The sequence below is a fragment of the Halichoerus grypus genome, chromosome 14, assembly GCF_964656455.1.
Source record: "Halichoerus grypus chromosome 14, mHalGry1.hap1.1, whole genome shotgun sequence".
Classification (NCBI taxonomy): Eukaryota; Metazoa; Chordata; class Mammalia; order Carnivora; family Phocidae; genus Halichoerus; species Halichoerus grypus.
Genome location: NC_135725.1, coordinates 51,746,226 through 51,766,294, shown reverse-complemented (window position 1 = coordinate 51,766,294; position 20,069 = coordinate 51,746,226). Strand labels below are relative to the sequence as shown.

Here is a 20,069-nt window from a genome sequence, read left to right as displayed (position 1 = left end):
TGAGTAATTCAGAGCTTGTTGTGTTTGTAGTACAAACAGTGAACATGTTGGCCCAGATAGGCTTTAGTACTCCAAGATTAGTGCAAAGTCGTTGAAAGGTTATAAATAAAGAGGATGAGTATAGGGGCGCCAGGGTGGCTCAGTTGTTAAGCGTCTGCCTTTGGCTCAGGTGATGATCCCGCGGTCCTGGGATCAAGCCCCCGCATTGGGCTCCCTGCTCAGCGGGGAGTCTGCTTCTCCCTCTCCCACTCCCCCTGCTTGTGCTGTCTCTCTCTCTCTCGCTGTATCTCTCTCTGTCAAATAAATAAAATCTTAAAAAAAAAAAAAGGATGAGTATATGTATATTTTTGGAGAGACCTCAGATTAGATGCAAGACATCCAGTTAAGTAGCTGTTGAGATAATCTAGGCAAAAGATGATGGTACCTTGGACCAGGATTATGGCAAGTAGATTTGGAGAGACTGGATGGATTTTGGAGATAGGAGGTAAAATTGACAGAAATGTCTTAAATGACTTGGCTACTTTGAATATGATTAAATTACATAGCAGTTTTAAAAATGAGTGTAGCTCCTGGTAAGCAGTTATACTTCATAATTGTGATCGTCAACATTTTTGCTGCCATCCCATTTCTTTTTATGAATTTAAGAAGAATAACAATGCATACATAAAATTTTGGGTTGAGTGGCATGCTAGAGGAATATCCTAATTGTTCAGAAGTCTAAAATTGTAGATCACTCAATACTGAGTATATTTTCTTTTCTTTTTTTTTTTAAATATTGAGTATATTTTCACTTGTGTGTCCTGAGATAATCTCTTCACTTTATATCAACTGATCAAGTTAATTGTAGTACAGACAGTAAGATCAAAGAATATTGAACAATTAAATATATTTTTCACTGGTTTAGGTAAATAATCTATGCAAAGAAAGAATTTAGAAATGTTTAATGAAGAAGTAGTTATTAAGTGTAAATGTATGACATCATATGCATACTCCTTTATTTAATGGTTCTTTGTCTCTTTTAATTTTAGGATACCAAATACCTTTTGCCGACTTTGGAAAAAGAATTATTCTTGGCAGAGCACAGTGACCTTGAAGAAGGTGGACTGGACCTGACTGTGTCATTAAAACCAGTTAGTTTCTATATATCAGACAAAAAAGAAATGCTTCAGCAGTGTTTCTGTATCATAGGCGAGAAAAAGTTACAGAAGATGCTTCCTGATGTATTAAAGGTACTTCATTACATATATTATTGGATTATACATATATATAGAAATACACAAACACCTTTTTTATAGTAATCATTTTACTTCATGTAAATTATAATTGGATGTTTTCAACTCAAGCTACGTCAAAAAGATTAAAAAATGGGATCTTGGAGAAGTATAAATGGCCTGTATATTTAAAAGTTTGCCAAGAAAAAATGGAGCAGTATACTGTGTTTAGGTAAGGAATTTATTAACCTTTTGGAAATAATTCTATTAAATGCAGGCAATTTTAGTAACAAAATTAGCGGTATAATGACTCTGGTGTCTTAAATAATATTCTGCTATGTAACAGTATACAATATTGGTTGGTAAAAGCTTACATTTCATTAAATTCACAAATATTTTCATATATTTATTTATGGTATTCTAATTTTACAGTTATGGAAATAGGGCATGGAAGATCTAAGATGTATAGAGCCAGCACTTGAGTATGTAAATCTTTAGAGGAATTACCTAACAAATAGACTGCTATTAAGAATATCTGGACACCTGACTTACTCTTTAGTTTGTTCTTTCATAATAAACATGACTTTATTCTCATCTATACATGACTTTATTTTCATCAAATGTCTATAAATTATAACGTTTACATGTTATTGACCGTTTTACAGATTTCATCTCATGGAAAGATTTATATGGCTTTTAATTTGTTTTAATGTAAGAGTTTGCTAACCAGACATTTTTTATGATTACTGTTTTCTAGTTTACATTGGCACTATATTACATAAATGTATTTTTTTAATGTCATTTTCTTTAGAACTGTTCAATAGAAGAAATTAAAAAACTGTGCCAGGAACAGTTAGAGCTCCTCTCTGAAAAAAAAATCTTGAAGATTCTCGAGGGTAAGAATACGTATTTCTGCACTCTGGTAACTTACTAGTTAACATATAACTAGCATAAATCCTAAGTTATTCTTTTTTTTTACTTGATTATTTAATTTCATTACTGGGTAATCACTGAGTAATTTTTCTATTTGTACTTTGAAATATAGCTTACATAGCAGAAGAGCCTTTCAAGAATAGACTTTTTGATGTGTATTTCGTTTTCTCAAATCAAATATAATCAAAGATAAGAGCATAAGTTTGTATACAATAATAAAATGAAATAAATTTTACCCAAAATGCTGTAAAGAAGTATTAATTATTGAGATGGCTTTTCTTAAAATAATTTTTTATTTTCTGCTTTACATCCCTATTGCTTGTAACTGCCTGTTGCTATACTACTTTTGCTCTAATAAGACCTGGCTGCAGAGTTGGAAGAATTTTTGCAATTTGCCTACATTTATCTCTGCCTAAAGTGTGACTCTTCTTTGTGACACTATTACCTGTAGAATTTTAGAGTTTCTTTTTTTTAAATTTATTCATTTGAGGAGAGAGAGAGAGAGAGAAAGCATGAGCAGGGGGAGAGGGAGAAGCAGACTCTCTGCTGAGCCGGGAGCCTGATGTGGGGCTCGATCCCAGGACCCGGAGATGATGACCTGAGCCGAAGGCAGACGCTTAACCATTTGAACCACCCAGGCGCCCCAGAATTTTAGATTTTCAGGCTTTTTTTTTTCTTTTGGAATTGTACAAGGATTTTAACATTAGCATTACAAGAGAAGAAGCAAAAAAATGGAGACTTTCGATTTCCAGAGATAATATCTCTTTTAAATGTAAAATGGTTTAATGTGCACGCTTGGCTGGTTCACTTGGTAGAGCATGCGACTTTTGATCTCAGGGTTGTGAGTTTGAGCCCCACGTTGGGTGTAGAGATTACTTAAAAATAAAATCTTTAAAAAAAATTAGAATGGTTTAATGGAATTTGTAACTTTGCTAATAGATGTATACATCTGGGTGTAGCCTATAAGTATATATATACACACACGTATACACACACAGACACGTTTTGTGTGTGTGTGTGTGTGTGTATTTATAAAATAGGTAACGGGAAGGCAGTGAAAAATACCTAATAAGGCATTGAAAGGAACTCATTTTAAATATAAGCAATTAATAATTTCATCTTTCAACAACTATAAAGTTCTTGAATCTGTATCACTTTTATAGATGGCACTTTGTGTAATGATTAAATTGTTCTGACATTTTATAAGCCTGCTTTCAATAGTTTATTTTATTTATAAGGTGACAATGGTATGGACTCTGATATGGAAGAGGAGGCAGATGATGGCACTAAGATGGGATCTGATTTAGTCAGTCAGTAAGTTAAAAACTTTCATTTACATTTCAAAATTTCTTTGTTGTTCCTTCCATGATTTCTTACCTCAAGAATGTGTTTGTTATTCTGTATTGTATTTATATAAAATGATTCAACAGTGTAGAATTGATTTGTTTACTTGTAATGATTGGTCTTTTTGGTATATATGAGAATACAGTTAATTGCTTTCAGGATTAAGATGATTTTCTTAAACTACTACTCATACATTTTTGACAACAATGATGCCAGCCTGAAGCAGAATCACATCTCTCATTTGGAATTTGAATTTATTGCTAGTGATACTCATTATTTATTAAGTACTTAGTCTACCAGGTATTATGTTAATTGGTTTAGAACACTTAAAATTCTTCTAGTATCTATTAATGTCAGGTTGATAATTGTCTCATTTCACAGCTGAGATAGTAAGGTGGTTCATTTTATATAGGTACATAAAATTTGACTATTGTGATGATAAAAACTGTCCAGAGTTTTGGGATGCTAATATAAACCTTTTTATTTTGGAAAATTTCAGATTTATCTAAAAATTGAAAGAATCATAGAATGAAATCAGCAACATTAACATTTTGCTATTTTTGCTTTCTCTCTTTGTATTTATCATTTTTCTCCCAGAGCTATTTGTTTTAGCTTTCTAGGGCTGCCATAGCAAAATACCATAGACTGGTTGACTTAAAGAACAGAAATTCAATTTCTCACAGTTCTGGAGGCTGGAAGTTCAAGAGCAAGGTACTGGCAAGGTTGGTTTCCTCTGAGGCCTCTCTTCTTGGCTTGCAGATGGCCACCTTGTTGCTGCCTCTTTTTTTTTTTTTTTTTTAAGATTTATTTAGAAGTGGGGGGAGGGAAGGGCGGAACTGGAGAATGCTCAAGCAGACTCTCTGCTGAGCAGGGAGCCTGACATGGGAGATGTGGGGCTCGATCCAAGGACCCTGAGATCATGCATAACCTGAGCTGAAACCAAGAGTTGGACACTTAACCGACTGAGCCACCCAGGTGCCCCTTGTTGCTTGCTGCCTTTTGATTTGGTTGCCCTTATGTGTGTGTGCCCCCTGGTGTCTCTCCCTGTGTTCTAATCTCTTTTGATAAGGATACCAGTCAGACACCAGAGTCTACCATAGTGGCCTCATTTTAACTTAATTACCTCTTTAAAGGTCCTATCTCCAGAATAGTCATATTCTGAGATACTGGCGTTAGGACTTCAGCCTATGAATTTTTTAGGGAGGAGACATAGTTCAGCCCATAAATCATTTAAAAATGCAGATGTCATAACATTTCATACCTAAACAATTCAGTATGCATTTCCTAAAAATGACAGTCTATCACTTTTAAGAAAATAAACAGTAATTCAATAATGTCCTCTAATATATTGGCCATATAAAGTTTCCCCAATTACTAAAACAAAATATTTAGAGTGTATTTATTTTAATTAACAAACTGATTCTGATCCAGGATTCAATTAGAGTTCATGTGTTTCATTTGATTGTTAGCATCACAGAGCTGAGTTTGAAGGGAAGGTTTAAATATGAGAAATAATAGGTTTAATGACTAGTCCAGGAACTCAGTGCACATTTTAAAGGAATTTAAAAAATAACAAGGAAACCAAAAGAAAGTTGGAAAAATGAAACAACGAATGTAAACATTAAAACTAAAGAAATAAAAAAAACTAAAGAAATAGAAATGAATAAGTCCACAACGTGTCTTTGTAAAGTTCAGATCATAGAGAAACTCCTTTTGGATCTGATTAAGGAGATGGAAAACAATTGTAATTGAGATCAGGAAGAAAGGAGATGTAATCACATAATCATAGACTGGTATGAATCCACATGCAGCGTTGTATAAACAATCTTGACACTAGCAAATGGATGGTTTTTTTTGAAATACAAATAAACCAAGTCAACTTTCTGCAAAAGTAGAAAACTTAGAGATTAAACATAGAAGAAATTGGAATGGTGAATAGAGATCTATTGAAGAAAACACCAAGACAAGGTGGATTCACAGCTGAATTATTACTTAACGTGAGTCAATGCATGTAATGTGTTTACATCTAATAAAATATTCATTAATACCATCTGTTGTTCTTTTCAAACACATTACACCTGTGTTATTTAAATTATTCCAGGCCCTAGGAAAAGAAGAAAAGGTCTTCAATTTACTTTATGACTTCTGCATAGCTTTAATACCCCAAATCTCATAAATAGTGAGAAAAAAGCATATGGGGGATTATAGGTGTTCTCACTTGTGAATATAGATGTAAAAATTATAAGTACATATTAGCATGTAGAATCCAGCAGTGTATCATGTGAATAGTTACACCACTGACCAAGTAGAATTTATTCCAGGAATTTACAGGAAATTTAATTAGATAGTCTATTAGCATAATTTGTATCAGCAAATTAAAGAAGAAAAATTATATGGTCAGATAAGTAGGTACTAAGAAGGCCTTTGATAATATTCAGCAGTCATTTCTAATATAAGCTATAGGTAAAAAAGGTACCGGAGAAAACTACTCAGATATGATGAGGACATTTGACCAAACTTACCTACCCACTTAATGAATTAAAACGAGGGACTAGACAGGAAGCCTGTTATGGCCATTAATTTTAAACATTTTCTTAGAGGTTCTAGCAAATGTAGTTAGACCAAAAGAAAGATGGGTGGTGGAGAAGAATTAATTTTTATACGATCAATTTTGGAAAAGAAGAAATAAAAATATTTCTCTTTTTAGTTTATAAGGTTATAAACCTAGAATAGCTGAGAGCTTCTAGGTTTTTTTAAAAAGACTAGAATTTGATAAGATGGAACAATATATAAGCATAAGAAAATCAGCATCTGTTCTCTCTTACAGCAGAAACATCTATAAAGGGAATGTATTAGGGTTTTCCAGAGAGACAGAAGCAGTAGGATATGTATAGATATATAAAAGAGATTTATTATAGGAATTGGCTCATGTGCTTATGGATGCCAAGAAGTCCCATGATCTGCTGGTCTGTTGTCTGTAAGCTGGAGAGCCAGGAAAGCCAGTGGCAAAGCACGGACTTAGTCTGAAGGCCAGGGAATGTGGTGTAAGTCCCAGTCTAACTGCAAAAGCCCAGAAACCAGGAGTGCCCCTGTTATAGCGCAGATGGATTTCTGAACTCAAGCAGACAGAGTTAATTTGCCCTTCTGCCTTTTTTTTTTTTTTTTTTTTTTAAAGATTTTTTACTTGAGAGAGAGAGCACAGGAAGTAGCCAGAGGGGGAGGGACAAGCAGGCTCTGCACTGAGCACAGCGCCTGATGTGGGGCTGGATCCCAGGACCCTGAGATCAGGATCTGAGCCAAAACCAAGAATTGGTCCCTTAACTGACTGAGCCACCCAGGTGCCCTGCCCTTCTGCCTTTTTTATTCCAGTCAAGGGATTAGATGTTGCCCACTAGGGCTATATGCTTTACTCAGTTCACCAAATTAAATGCTAATCTCTTCAGGAAACATCCTCACAGACACACAGAAATAATGCTTTACTCGCATTCTTCAGCTCAGTGACCAGGAACTAGAAAAAAAATTCTATTAATACCAGTTGTAAAAACTATGATATGCTTTCAAATACATTTAACAGGAAACTTCTGAAGAAAACCATAACATTTTACTAAAAGACAAGAAAATCATGATCTGAAAAAAAATAGTGTACTTTAATTGTGTAATCTATTGTGGTTGGTTGGTGAAGTTCTTAAATAAGACTAAAAACCCAGAAACCATAAAAGAAAGAAATTATGGGTATTACTTGTCTTAAATAAAGTCAGTAACCAAACAAAAGATCTGGAAGAAATACTTACAAGCAAAGTATAACAATTCTAATATTAGTGAAGGTTGAATTCAGGGCAAAAAGATTTATGCAAGACAATTAAAGGCAATTTAGAATAATGTGAAATCCACAAAGATGATCTAACAGGAATATATGCCTTACCTGTGCCATATATCTATGTATTTCCTCTATATAGCTTTTATAAGGCAAAAACAACGGGAATCATGATGTGAAACAAGAAGTGCATTAGTAGTAGGAACTTGATTTTATCTCTCTCATCTATCTCATGATAAATTAACTGGATGAAAAATAAGTAAAGATATGGAAGACCTAAATGAATTGATTGGTATAGACCATATTCTGTATTCTGAAAACAGAACTCACCTCCTGTGGAATATCCACAAAAATTGGTAATAAGTTTGGTCATAAAATGTCAATAAAGTTCTCAAAGAACTATTGTCCTGATTTTAGAGCAGTAAAGTAAAATGAACAAAAAGGCTGTGGAACCTCACTATCTACATCTTTTAAAGCTCAACAGCTTTTAGGTTGAAGAGGAATTATAAACTGTCTAAAAACTAACAATAAATAAAAAATTAACCAGCTCTATGGGATACAGCTAACGTAGTACTCAGAGGAAAATTTTAGCCTTAAATATAATTACTGATCCGCAAATAATTAAAATAAGTGAACTGAATATTCAAGAAGTTAGGGGAAAAGAAAACAATAAAATAAACTTAAAAGCAAATGCATAGAATTAATGGCATACTTAAAGGTAAAAACCTGCGTGGTTTCTAAGATAGGGCCAAGCAGAAATATCTTCTCTCATCACTCCTATTTAGCAATGTACTAGAAGTCCCAACAGGTTTAACAAAGCATGAAAAAGAAATACAAGTCACACAGATTTGAAGGAAAAAGTAAAACTCCCTATTTGGTGAAGACTTAATGTGTTAATAATCTGTTGGGGCTGCCATAACAAAATACCACAGACTAGATAGTTTATAGACAATAGAAATTTATTTAACTACCAAAAATAACAAAGCAGAAGCATTAGTTATAAGAAATTTTTGACAGTGTGCTACTTTAAAACTTGAAATTAATGAGTGTTAACTTAGAACAAATTTTATAAGAATGAGATTTAGGAACTATAAAAATAAAACATCCATAGTTTCTAAATACCTTCATTTCCAAAAGGGTGAGGGATGGGATTGTCACTTCAGTTCACCTTAGGTAAGCAAATGAACAAATTTATATCATGTTACAGATAGTCTAAAAGCCTCAGCATCTATGATTTTGCAGTGTTTTAAAACTGTTAGGTATAGTGACAAGATCTGCAAATGTTACAGATGATGACAATTGCTTAACAAGGACAACAATTTTCAGTAAATAAGTCAATATAGAGGCCTGGAATTAGAGTGCTGTCTCCATTTAGAAATGGGCTGGAAAAGAAGCTTTATAGCTAAAAGAGCACTAAAAATGAGACCAGGTATTAGCTCGGCCTTTAATGTAAGATGATTAGGCTCTAAAGGATATGTTTGTAATGATATTTAAAGCTTGAATAGTGCAATAAAATAATCAGGATTGAGGTTTTATATATGAAGAATAAAAATACAAATACGTTAGGGAGATCTTCGCAGTATTTTAGAATTGCTCTAATATATTTTCATGAATTTTAAATTAATGTGCTTTTAGTGAGCGATATTGAGGGAGAATTTGATGGAAATGAAACTGTTTCCCTATAGATAATAAACATTGTTGAGATAATATCACAGTTCTAGAAGATAAAGAAATTTAAAAATCCAGATTCTCAAAATAAGGTATACTGCAGAGTAGTTTCTATATGAGTGTTATGGAAATACTGTTCCTGGTCATTGCTACTTTCTTAGCAGATAATAGGCATGTTCTTTTTGTTTGTTTGTTTGTTTTTTAAAGATTTTATTTATTTATTTGAGAGAGAGAGAGAGAGCCCATGAGACAGGGGGAGGGTCAGAGGGAGAAGCAGACTCCCCGCCAAGCAGGGAGCCCGATGCGGGACTCGATCCAGGGACTCCAGGATCATGACCTGAGCCGAAGGCAGTCGCCCAACTAACTGAACCACCCAGGCATGTTCTAAAGTAGCTATTATTGGATTCCAGTTTTGGGGCGCCTGGGTGGCTTAGTTGTTAGGCATCTGCCTTCGGCTCAGGTCATGATCCCAGGGTCCTAGGATCGAGCCCCGCTCAGCAGGAAGCCTGCTTCTCCCTCTCCCACTCCCCGAGCTTGTGTTCCCTCTCTCTCTCTGTCTCTCTCTGTAAAATAAATAAAAAAAAAATAAATAGCAGGGCGCCTGGGTGGCTCAGTCGTTAAGCGTCTGCCTTCGGCTCAGGTCATGATCTCAGGGTCCTGGGATCGAGCCCCGCATCGGGCTCCCTGCTCCGCGGGGAGCCTGCTTCTCCTTCTCCCACTCCCCCTGCTTGTGTTCCCTCTCTCGCTGTGTGTCTGTCAAATAAATAAATAAAATCTTTTAAAAAAAAAAAGAAAATAAATTTGTAAAAAAAATAAAAAAAATAAATAGCTATTATTGGATTCCAGTTTTAGATGATTAACTTTTTTTTAAAAAAATAAGAGATTCCTAAATAGACTAGAGATTTTAGATAACAGATATAAGTTGAACCATTTTTATTCACTAGAATATTTAACTATTTAAATATTTAACTATTTAAATATTTAACGATTCTTTGGCAGGAATTATTTTTAAATCTCCATTTAATCATCTGTTTTATGAATTTCAAATGTGAATTTTTTGTTCAAAATGGAATACATGGGTATTAAATATAAGTGGTTGAAAAGAGAAGTTGGTGTCATCTACTACTAGTTACTATTTACAGTGGAGTGGTTACTAGTTACAGTGTACTAGGTTTTAGTACATTGTAATAATTATATTTTTTAAGTAGTCTACAAAGCTATTCCACCCTTCAAAATAGGAGTAGCTTCCTATTTACTGCTGTTTATAGTAGGGTTAGGCACTTTAGTGAGATAGAATGAAAAGAAGAGCATATTGCTTAGATGTAGGTGAGTAAATGACTACTTTGCATTAAGATGTTTATTCTTGAAAATACTGAACTATTCCTCTGGCTTGATCAGTTGTCTTACTAAGAGCAACAGCTAGAACTGTACTGTATGACCGTTCTTCTGTTGCTGAACCTTGGCAGTGATAGTGATCCTGTGTTAATTTAATAAAAAGCCAGAGATTAGCAGCTGTGTTAGTTTTCTTAGTTTTTAAATTGTATCTATTGTGATTTTTCTGTCAGTTTACTGCCTTATCCTGCTGCTCGAAGCCTGGGTTAGATGATAGCAGGTATTTTTCTTTTTTTCTGCTATTTCCTTATCACTATTTTTGAAAAGTTAAGTTTTTCTTAATCGTTTACCTGATTCTCGTTGTATTAATTGCCCTTTCTAGTTCATTTGAAAAATAAATTCACGGGACTCCTGGATGGCTCAGTCAGTTGAACGTTGGACTCTTGATTTTGGCTCAGGTCATGATCTTGGGGTCATGGGATTGAGCCCCATTTCAGGCTCTGCACTCAACCCTGAGTCTGCTTATCTCTCTCCCTCCCCCCGTTTGCTCTCTCTCAAATAAATAAATAAAATCTTAAAAAAAAAAAAAATTCACTGATGTTTACAGTGTGCTAAACCGGTTGTTAAAGACTGTTCTTGGGGGCACCTGGGTAGCTCATTCATTAAGCGTCTGCCTTCGGCTCAGGTCATGATCTCAGGGTCCTGGGATCGAGCCCCGCATCGGGCTCCCGGCTCCTTGGGAAGCCTGCTTCTCCCTCTCCCACTTCCCCTGCTTGTGTTCCCTCTCTCTCACTGTGTCTCTCTCTGTCACATAAATAAATAAAATCTTAAAAAAAAAAAAAAGACTGTTCTCTAATACACATGTGAGCTTGTACCACCATTTGAAGTGCTTGCTTACCAAGAGTCATTTATGTTGTTTCCAGTTCAGTTTTTGTAGTTGCATAATTTAGTGAAATATATAAACAGATGAAATATCAATATGAAAAGAGTAGTTGATTAAGTTGATTGCTTTGGAAAAACTCAGAGTGGAATTATTAAAAAGTTGTCATTTAGCTGTGGGATAACAATAAAAGTTTGGGGAACATCGTTAAAGGGTAATTTTTTTTGCACTCAAGATGTTTGTATTTTAAATAAGCCAAAAGTAGAAATGGTTTATGTGAGTAGGATGAAATGGAACTGTTTTCTGTTTTCCATGGATTCCTAATAAAGGTGAGGCTGTGGCGTCAGATCCAAAGGTTGGTGAAGGCAGGTAACACTTCTGTTTTATGTTAACCTAAAGTGCTTAAATTATGTAACTTTTAAAGGTGTTTTCCTATGTTAATAAGAACTTTTTTCAGGTAAACGACATTACTTGTCTGAGTTAGGTAAAAGAATTTCTTTTTTTTTACTTTTATTATGAAAAATGACAAGGGTATAGAAAATTAAAATAATAGTGTAACGACACTCCCATATACATGTTGGCTAGATTTATTGATTATAGCAATTTTCATTTTTCCATTTTTGTTTCATCTTTTAAAGTATTATAAAGTGAATTATAGATATCTTAACTCTGAATATTTGTTTGAATTTCCAGAAAATAAGGACATTTTCCCACATAACCATGTATCTAGTGTCTTTTATTTAAGAGCTTATTTATTTGAATGGTAAATGCATGCACATAGTACAAAAATTTTTAAAGTGTATAGTAAAAATAAATCCTTTCCTATTCCTCATTCGCCCTTCCTATAGGCAAGCACAGTAAGCCAGTTTCTTGTATATCCTCCCAGAGATATTACATAGTTTACAAATTTATGTGTATTTTTTCTTTTCACACATTATTAAGCATACTGTGCAAACTATTCCATACCTTTTCCATTTAATTTTTTCCATATAATAGTATGTCTTTTCTTGGGTTTTATTCTACCTAGTACATATAAGGCTTCCTATATATACCTGTATGCTATTCCATTACTGGATGTAGCAAAACATTAAGTCTTTTGATGGACATTTAAGTTGTTTACTCTTTTGTTACCACAAGTGATATAAATATTTCTGTATATAATCTTGTTCCCCTGTGATTATGTGTAGCATAAATACCTACAGGTTAATTGTTGAGTCAGATGTTTACTTATTTGAAATTTTAAAAGATTTTGCCATAATTGACTTACAGAGTTTAAATTGATTTGTACCTCTAAATGTGGAGTACATGTGTTCATACACTTTACTTAATATAGTGTTATCTAACATTTTGATCTTTGTTCACCCAAAAGATAATAATATCTCATTGGAATTTTAATTTGTAGTCTCTATGAGTGAAATTAACCATCTTTATATATATTATGGAGTTAGTGAAGTTTTCTGTGAACTCTGGCATTTATTTACCCTTTGTGTATATAGTTGGAGGAACTTTGGTCTTTTTTTTTTTTAAGATTTTATTTATTTATTTGACAGAGAGGGAGAGAGAAAACAAGAAGAGGGGAGGGGCAGAGGGAGAGAGAGAAGCAGGCTCCCTGCCGAGCAGGGAGCCCCACATGGGGCTCCATCCCAGGACCCTGGGCTCATGACCTGAGCTGGAGGCAGGCACTTAAGCGACTAAGTCACCCAGGCGCCCCAACTTTGGTCTTTTTAATCCATTGTTGGTGGTACAGGTTGCAATTATTTTTTGCTTGTTGCTCTTTTTTTATACTTTAAGTACTTTTACCTTTTTTTTGCATGCATAAATATTTTATGTTTATGTAGTCTAATTTGGCAGTCTTTTATGTTTTCTGGGTTTTATATTTAGAAAAGGCCTTCTCTATTCTGAAGTTAGTAAGTATTCTTCATATTTTCTTTTAGTACTTTATGGATTTTTTAGATGTTTAAATCTTTGATTCGTTTGAAATTTAGTTTGGTCTAAGTTTTAAGGTAGGGCTCTAAGATCCCCTTTTAATTTTCATTTTGCTATATTTTTCTTTACAACTATGAAGAATTCACTTAGAATATGATTTTTACAATTATTGATTAGACTGCTGTTATTCAGTAAATTTCTTCTGTATGTTTATTTCCTTTTATTCCCCTCCTTGTTTTCTGTTACAAACTTGTGTGAATCTGTACTTCCCCTAACCGTTTTTTGTTTTTGTTTTTGTTTTTAAAGATTTTATTTATTTATTTGACAGAGAGAGTGCTCGCTTCGGCAGCACATATACTAAAATTGACAGAGAGAGAGAGAGAGAGCAAGCGCACAAGCAGGGGGAGTGGAAGAGGGAGAAGCAGGCTCCCCACTGAGCAGGGAGCCCGATGCGGGGCTCGATCCCAGGACCCTGGGATCATGATCTGAGTCGAAGGCAGACGCTTAGGCAACTGAGCCACCCAGGCGCCCCTCATTAACTGTTTTTTTTAAAGTTAATAGCCAAATACATGGGCATGGTTTAAAAAACACAAATAGTACTCTTTCTGCCATCTTTCCATGTTGCCATAATGGTGCTCATGAATGTCTTGGCACATGCTCTCAAGAGCATTAACAATGTCAATACAAACAAACAAAAAACCAAAAGAGCCCCATAGTGCCAGAAAGAGAGGCAAACACCAAGTTCTTACTAGGCCACTCTCCAAAGTCATTGTTCAGTTTCTAACTGTGATGATGAAGCATGGTTATATTGGCGAATTTGAAATCATTGATGATTACAAAGCTGGGAAAATTGTAATGAACCTCATGGGCAGGTTAACCAAGTATGGAGCAATCAGCCCCAGATTTGATATACAACTCAAAGATCTAGAAAAATGGCAGAATAATCTGCTCCCATCCCACCAACTTGGTTTTACTGTGCTGAAAACCTTAGCTGGCATCATGGACCATGAAGAAGCAAGACAAAGACACACGGGGGAAAGTCCTGGGATTCTTTTTCTAGGGATGTAATACGTATGTGCAAATAATATACCTCAGTGAGGAAAAAAAATTCAAACAGTACTATTTGTACAAAATAGTACAAAAAGTTACACAGTTTGAAATGTTTTCCTTCCTCCCTGTACATTCCCATTCCTCTTGGACCCTTTTTGAGGATTATGGGTCTTTCGTTGTTGTTGCTTATGTCTGTCTTTTCATTGAAATTTTCAACATTTAAAATATTTCTGTCTGGATGTTTTAATAGCTTATCTTAGTTTACTCAATTAGAAAGAAGAATTTTCCTCTGGGGCTGTGAGGTCAAATTCTGAATGAAAACTGACTTTATGCTTTGAGATATATATGACCTTATGAATATGTATATAGCTATGGCTACATGTTTTTTTTGTTTTTGCTTTTTTTTGGTGGCAGCAAAGCAAAGTTTATTGAGCGATAGTACAAAGCTCTCAAAGAGGGAGGGGAGAGAGGGTTGCCTGGCTACATGTAATTTTTAGGTATTACTAATTGGAGAAGTATCTCTGTAGGTAATAGAAAGTCCAAATAAATGTGAAGAGTGAAGGTTCTAGAATTAAACTGTCTGCATTTCAAATTTAATTTAAATTTAATGCCTGCCATCATAACTCCACAGCTTGCTGTCTCTCTGATGATTGGCAAGTTACTTAAACCCTCCTGGGCCTCAGTTTCCTCATCTGGAGAATAGGGGTAATGCCAGTACATATCCTATAAGACTGTGGTGATGATTAAGTGAGAAAAGGATCATAAAGTGCTTAGAATAGTACCTGTAATATGGTAAGCATCGAAAAAAACATTACTGTATTTGCTTTGGGAGTTTTACTCTGAATCTGTAATAATAACTATTCCTAAAATTCCACTTTAGGCTAATGAGTATTGGGGATTTTCCCCACATTTTTTTTATGAAAGCCTGAAGAAAGTGAAATAATTCATTGTGTTTTTTAATTATTATTCTTTACTGTGTTGCTTTTTAAAAAACAATTCATTGCTTACAAGGGTCTAATTTTTTCATTTATTACAAAAAAGTTTAGGAGAAAACTATTATATATATGTTTTCAAGCATAAAAGGATTTTTATCACAAATGAGATCAATTTGTTATGTTGACATTACTCTTTATAAACTCAGTTCCTTTAAACATATGAATTATAAAGAGCTGACTGTACTTTTAGGCTGGTAAAGGGTAATAATAAATTGGGTATCTGTACCCCATTTGTGGTCTCATGTCCTTTATAAATTGTTGTTAGGCTATAATACTTAGGTGTAGACTATTCTACATAATAGGGTAAGTTTATCAGAAATGAAAGGATTGGTTTTTCAGAAAACCTTCACAGAAAGTATTACTAATCAGAAGAACCATGAGAGACAATGGACTCTGAAAAACAAACTGAGGGTTCTAGAGGGGAGGGGGTTGGGAGGATGGGTTAGCCTGGTGATGGGTATTGAGGAGGGCACGTTCTGCATGGAGCCCTGGGTGTTATGCACAAACAATAAATCATGGAACACTATATCTAAAAAAAAAAAAAAAAAGAAAGTATTACTAATCGTTGACAAGATTGTAACCTAATGCTTAGACTCCACAAAGTAGCATGTTTGCACATCCTATATGTTTGTACCTTTAAATGTACCTACAAAGTGATCTCTTGCTAATTTCTTGAAAATGCAGGAATATAGGGATAAAACAAAGAGAAAAACCCCTTTGATTTCCTTTAGTCATTTTGTATAGAATAGAACCCCCTATTTAAGGAATTGCCTGTTCATAAAAACAGAGTTGCAGGGGAGCAGTTTATACAATAAACACGAGTTCTTAGAGAATCATGGATCAGAGAAAAACGAGTGTGGTACCTGTGATTCTTTGCATTATATTATTTGGGGAGAGGAAATGGAGATAAGAGTTACATTTTGCTGTCTTTTGCAGAAGGAAGTTGCTGAGGGAAACAGTGGAGATGTGGATTTATTTGCTCTTTGGAAAAGCCCTTTGAAAAAAATTAAGATTGTTTTGCCTCATTTCTTAGTGTTTGAAGGTTACATTTTACCACCATATGATTTAATTTTTTTGAGTCTGCTCTAAGACTTTTGTGGTGTTTCAATTAAAAAAAATTAAGCTATCATTTAAATACAGTACAGTTCACCTTTTTTGCTATATAGTTCTATAAATTTGGACAAATGGATTTATTTAATCTACTGCCACAATCACAGTATAGAATAGTTCCATCACACTAAAAATTCCCCCCATGGCTCTTTGTAGTCCACTCCTCCCATCCCCAATCTCTGACAACCACTGATCTGATTTCTGTCCTTACACCTTTTCTTTTCTAGAGTGTCATATAGATGGAATAATACAGTATATAGCCTTTTGAGTCTGCTTCTTTCACTTAGGATAATGTGTTTGAGATTCATTCGTATTGTTGTGTATATCAATAATTCTTCCTTTTTATTACTAAGTAATTAGTATTCCATTGTGTGGGCATACTGTAGTTTATTTATCCACTCCCCACTTGAGGTAATCTTGTAAGCAAAATAATGACCCTTCAAAGGTGTTTACACTCTGATCTTCAGAACCTGAGAGTATGTTACTTTATTTGACAAAAGGGACTTTGCAGATTTGTTTAAGGTTAAGGATTTTGAGGTGGGAAGATTATCCTGGATTACCCAGGTTATCCCACTTTAATTCCATGAGTTCCTAAAAGTGGAAGAGGAAGACAGAAGATGTCAGAGAGATCTTACATGAGACTTGACTAGAATCTGGGAATGATCCTCAGCTTACAGCCAGCAAGGAGTCAGGGACTTTGGTCCAACAACCTCAGTGAACAGAATTCTGCCAGCAGCCCAAATGAACATGAAATGAATTCTCCCCTAGAGCCTCCAGAAAGGAATGCAGCCTGCGGACACTTTGATTTGGTCTGGTGAGACCCATACCAGACCCACAGAACTGTAATATGATACATTTATGTTGTTTTAAGCTACTAAGTTTGTGGTAATTTGTTATGGCAGCAATAGAAAATTAATAAAGGGACATTTCAATTGTTTACAGTTTATGGTGATTTAAAATAATGCCACTATAAATGTTCACATACAAGTTTTCAATAGGAACACAAGTTTTCATTGTCCTTGGTCAAGTACCTATGAGTGGGGGTTGCTAACAGGCATGTCTGCATCCTCGCTGATACTGTATATGAGAGTTCCATTTGTCTGTTGTTTTGATTTTAGCCATTTTAATATATGTGTAGTGGTATGGCATTGTGGTGGTTCCACATTTGCATTTCCTTAATAACAAATGACGTTGACCATGTCTGTTGTTATGTTTATTTGCATCTGTACAATTTCCTTGTCAAGTGACTTAATTTTTGAACCAGTTTTTTAAATAGGGTTCTTTGTTTTTTTTATTACTGTGATTTGAGAGTTCTTAATATACTCTGAATACAGGTCTTTATCAGATATGTGGCTTGCAAATATTTTCTCCCAGTCTCGCTAGTCTTTTATTCTTTCAACATTTCCTTGGAAAAGCAGATGTTTTTTATTTGGGGGAAATCCAGTTGATCAGTTATTTTTATTTATAGAACATGCTTTTGGTGAAATCTTTGGTTATTAATAAGGTCACAAAGGAATTTTTCCTGCATCTTCTTCTAGAGGTTTTATAGGTTTACATTTTTTAGGTCTGTTACCATTTTGAGTTAGTTTGTGTATATGGTGCAAGATACGGGTTGGAAATTATATTCATATGGATGCCAGGTGTACCAGCACCATTTGTTCAGTTCCAGTGAATTGTCTTTGCACTTCTGTTGAAACTCAGTTGATCATGTATATGTGAGTTTATTTCTGGATTCTCTTCTGTTCCATCCATCTATAAGTTTATCCTTTCTCCAACATCATAGTGTCTTGATTACTGTAGCTTTATAGTAATCTGATAATGTGCATCCTTTTTCAAAGTTGTTTTGGCTAATCTAGTTTCTTTGTTTCTTATTTTTAATAGTAGAAAGCTCATAGAGTGATAGGCTGGCTTCTTTTAGCCCATTTTTATTCCCAGGAGAGTGAGGAGAATCAAAAGTCCTACCTTTTGTTACTTTTGCCAAAATGGCAAGATGCTGGCATCTTCTTTATCCTTCCATTGAGGTATCTTCTCTGTATTTTTTATTTGTACAAGAAATTGACTTTTTTTCTCTTCAGAAATATATTTTAAACTTTTAGTAATTCACATGTGTAATTGTTCTTAAGTTCCACAGATCTCCCTAGTGTATTACTCTGAATTAAACAACAAATTCATTGAGTTCTGGAAAACAAACAGACAAACACACAGACAAAAATCCATTGAGTGTTAGAAGTTCTTTGTACATTTTGGATACTGACCCTCTATCAGATATGTCATTTGCAAATATCTTCTCCCATTTTGTACACTGTCTTTTAGTTTTGTTGTTTCCTTCGCTGTGCAGAAGCTTTTTTATTTTGATGTAGTCCCGATAGTTTATTTTTTTATTTTGTTGTAAGAAAAGATCAAGAGTGGAATTGTGTTTGGGTTAAAAGAAAGGAAGTCAGACTGATGCTGGCTTGAAGATTTAAATCCCAGAGATGGGTATACGGCTGTCTTATAATTCAAAGCCAAGATCATAAATTAAGCTGCTTTAAGGAGGAGTACTGTGGATGGGAGAAGGGAATTAGAAAAATAAAAACAGGCTTTTATTTCCACCTTAATGAAAGAAATATGAAAGTCATTGCAAGATTCTTAACCCAGACCAGATTTAGCAGTGTGTAACCTCCCTCCCCCACTTTTCTCTCTTGCCTTCTCTCTCTCTCTCTCTCCAGTTGTTATAAAATTCTTTTTTATAAAAGATTTATTTATTAGAGAGAGGGTGTGCACACGAGCAGGGGAGGGGGCAGAGGGGGGGAGAGAGAGAGAGAGAGAGCAAGCATCTCAAGCCAACTCCCCACTGACTGTGGAGCCTGAAGCAGGGCTGGACTCACAACCCCGAGATCATGACCTGAGCTGAAATCAAGAGTGAGAAGCTTAACCCAGTGAGCCACCCAGGTGACCCTACAGTTGTTATAAAATTCTTAAAGTATTTGATAGAAATATTTAAATGTCATTTAAATATAAATTAGAATTACTTTAGTTTTCCTAACTCTGACAACTAGTATGTCTTACCTGGAAGTAGACGTTTTCTTTTTATGAAACTAGAAATAAAAAGACATCATATGTACTCATAGTTTTCTTACACTTTAAGACATTTCCTTTTTTGTGTATATCTTCTCTTTCATGCTCTTTGGTAAAAATCTTTAAATTGTATTAAAAAGCTCTGTATGTATATGATAATTTTAGTTGCAAAGCCTACAATCTTAGAAAAATTAGCTCACACATGGGGCGCCTGGGTGGCTCAGTCGTTAAGCGTCTGCCTTCGGCTCAGGTCATGATCCCAGGGTCCTGGGATCGAGCCCCACATCAGGCTACCTGCTCTGCGGGAGGCCTCCTTCTCCCTCTCCCACTCCCCCAGCTTGTGTTCCCTCTCTCGCTGTGTCTCTCTCTGTCAAAAAATAAATAAAATCTTAAAAAAAAAAAAAAAAAAAAAAAGAAAAATTAGCTCACACAGATTTTAAAATTCCAAGCTATTTTCTGGAATATTTTTTCGACTTCAGATACTACTGATGGAAAAGCATCTAGCATTTCATTTTTCAGCCACAAGGTGGTGCACTTGTACTGCATCTACTGTCTGAAATTATGTTTGGTGACTTTCTTCAACAGCATGTTCAAACCTAACTTAAGATAAAAACGTTACAAAAGTTCACTTTGGGCACTAAAAGAAATTCTTTATGGCAGCAGGTAATCTTTATAGGGATGTCCAGTTTTATTTGAAGGGAAACCAAGGGCCTTTCACAGAGAAAATAAAATAATGCATACAGTAATGT

The 20,069-nt window shown here is 34.8% G+C and overlaps 1 protein-coding gene across 1 annotated transcript in view; it reads left to right on the top strand.

Annotated features, from left to right (window-relative positions):
- CAAP1 (caspase activity and apoptosis inhibitor 1) overlaps positions 1-20,069 on the top strand; it is a 47,626-nt gene that overhangs the window by 3,502 nt on the left and 24,055 nt on the right. Inside the window, exons 2-4 of the mRNA XM_036122851.2 lie at positions 1,029-1,229; positions 2,023-2,107; positions 3,383-3,458. Of these exons, the coding sequence (XP_035978744.1) occupies positions 1,029-1,229; positions 2,023-2,107; positions 3,383-3,458 (362 nt within the window). The remainder of the gene's footprint in view (positions 1-1,028; positions 1,230-2,022; positions 2,108-3,382; positions 3,459-20,069) is intronic.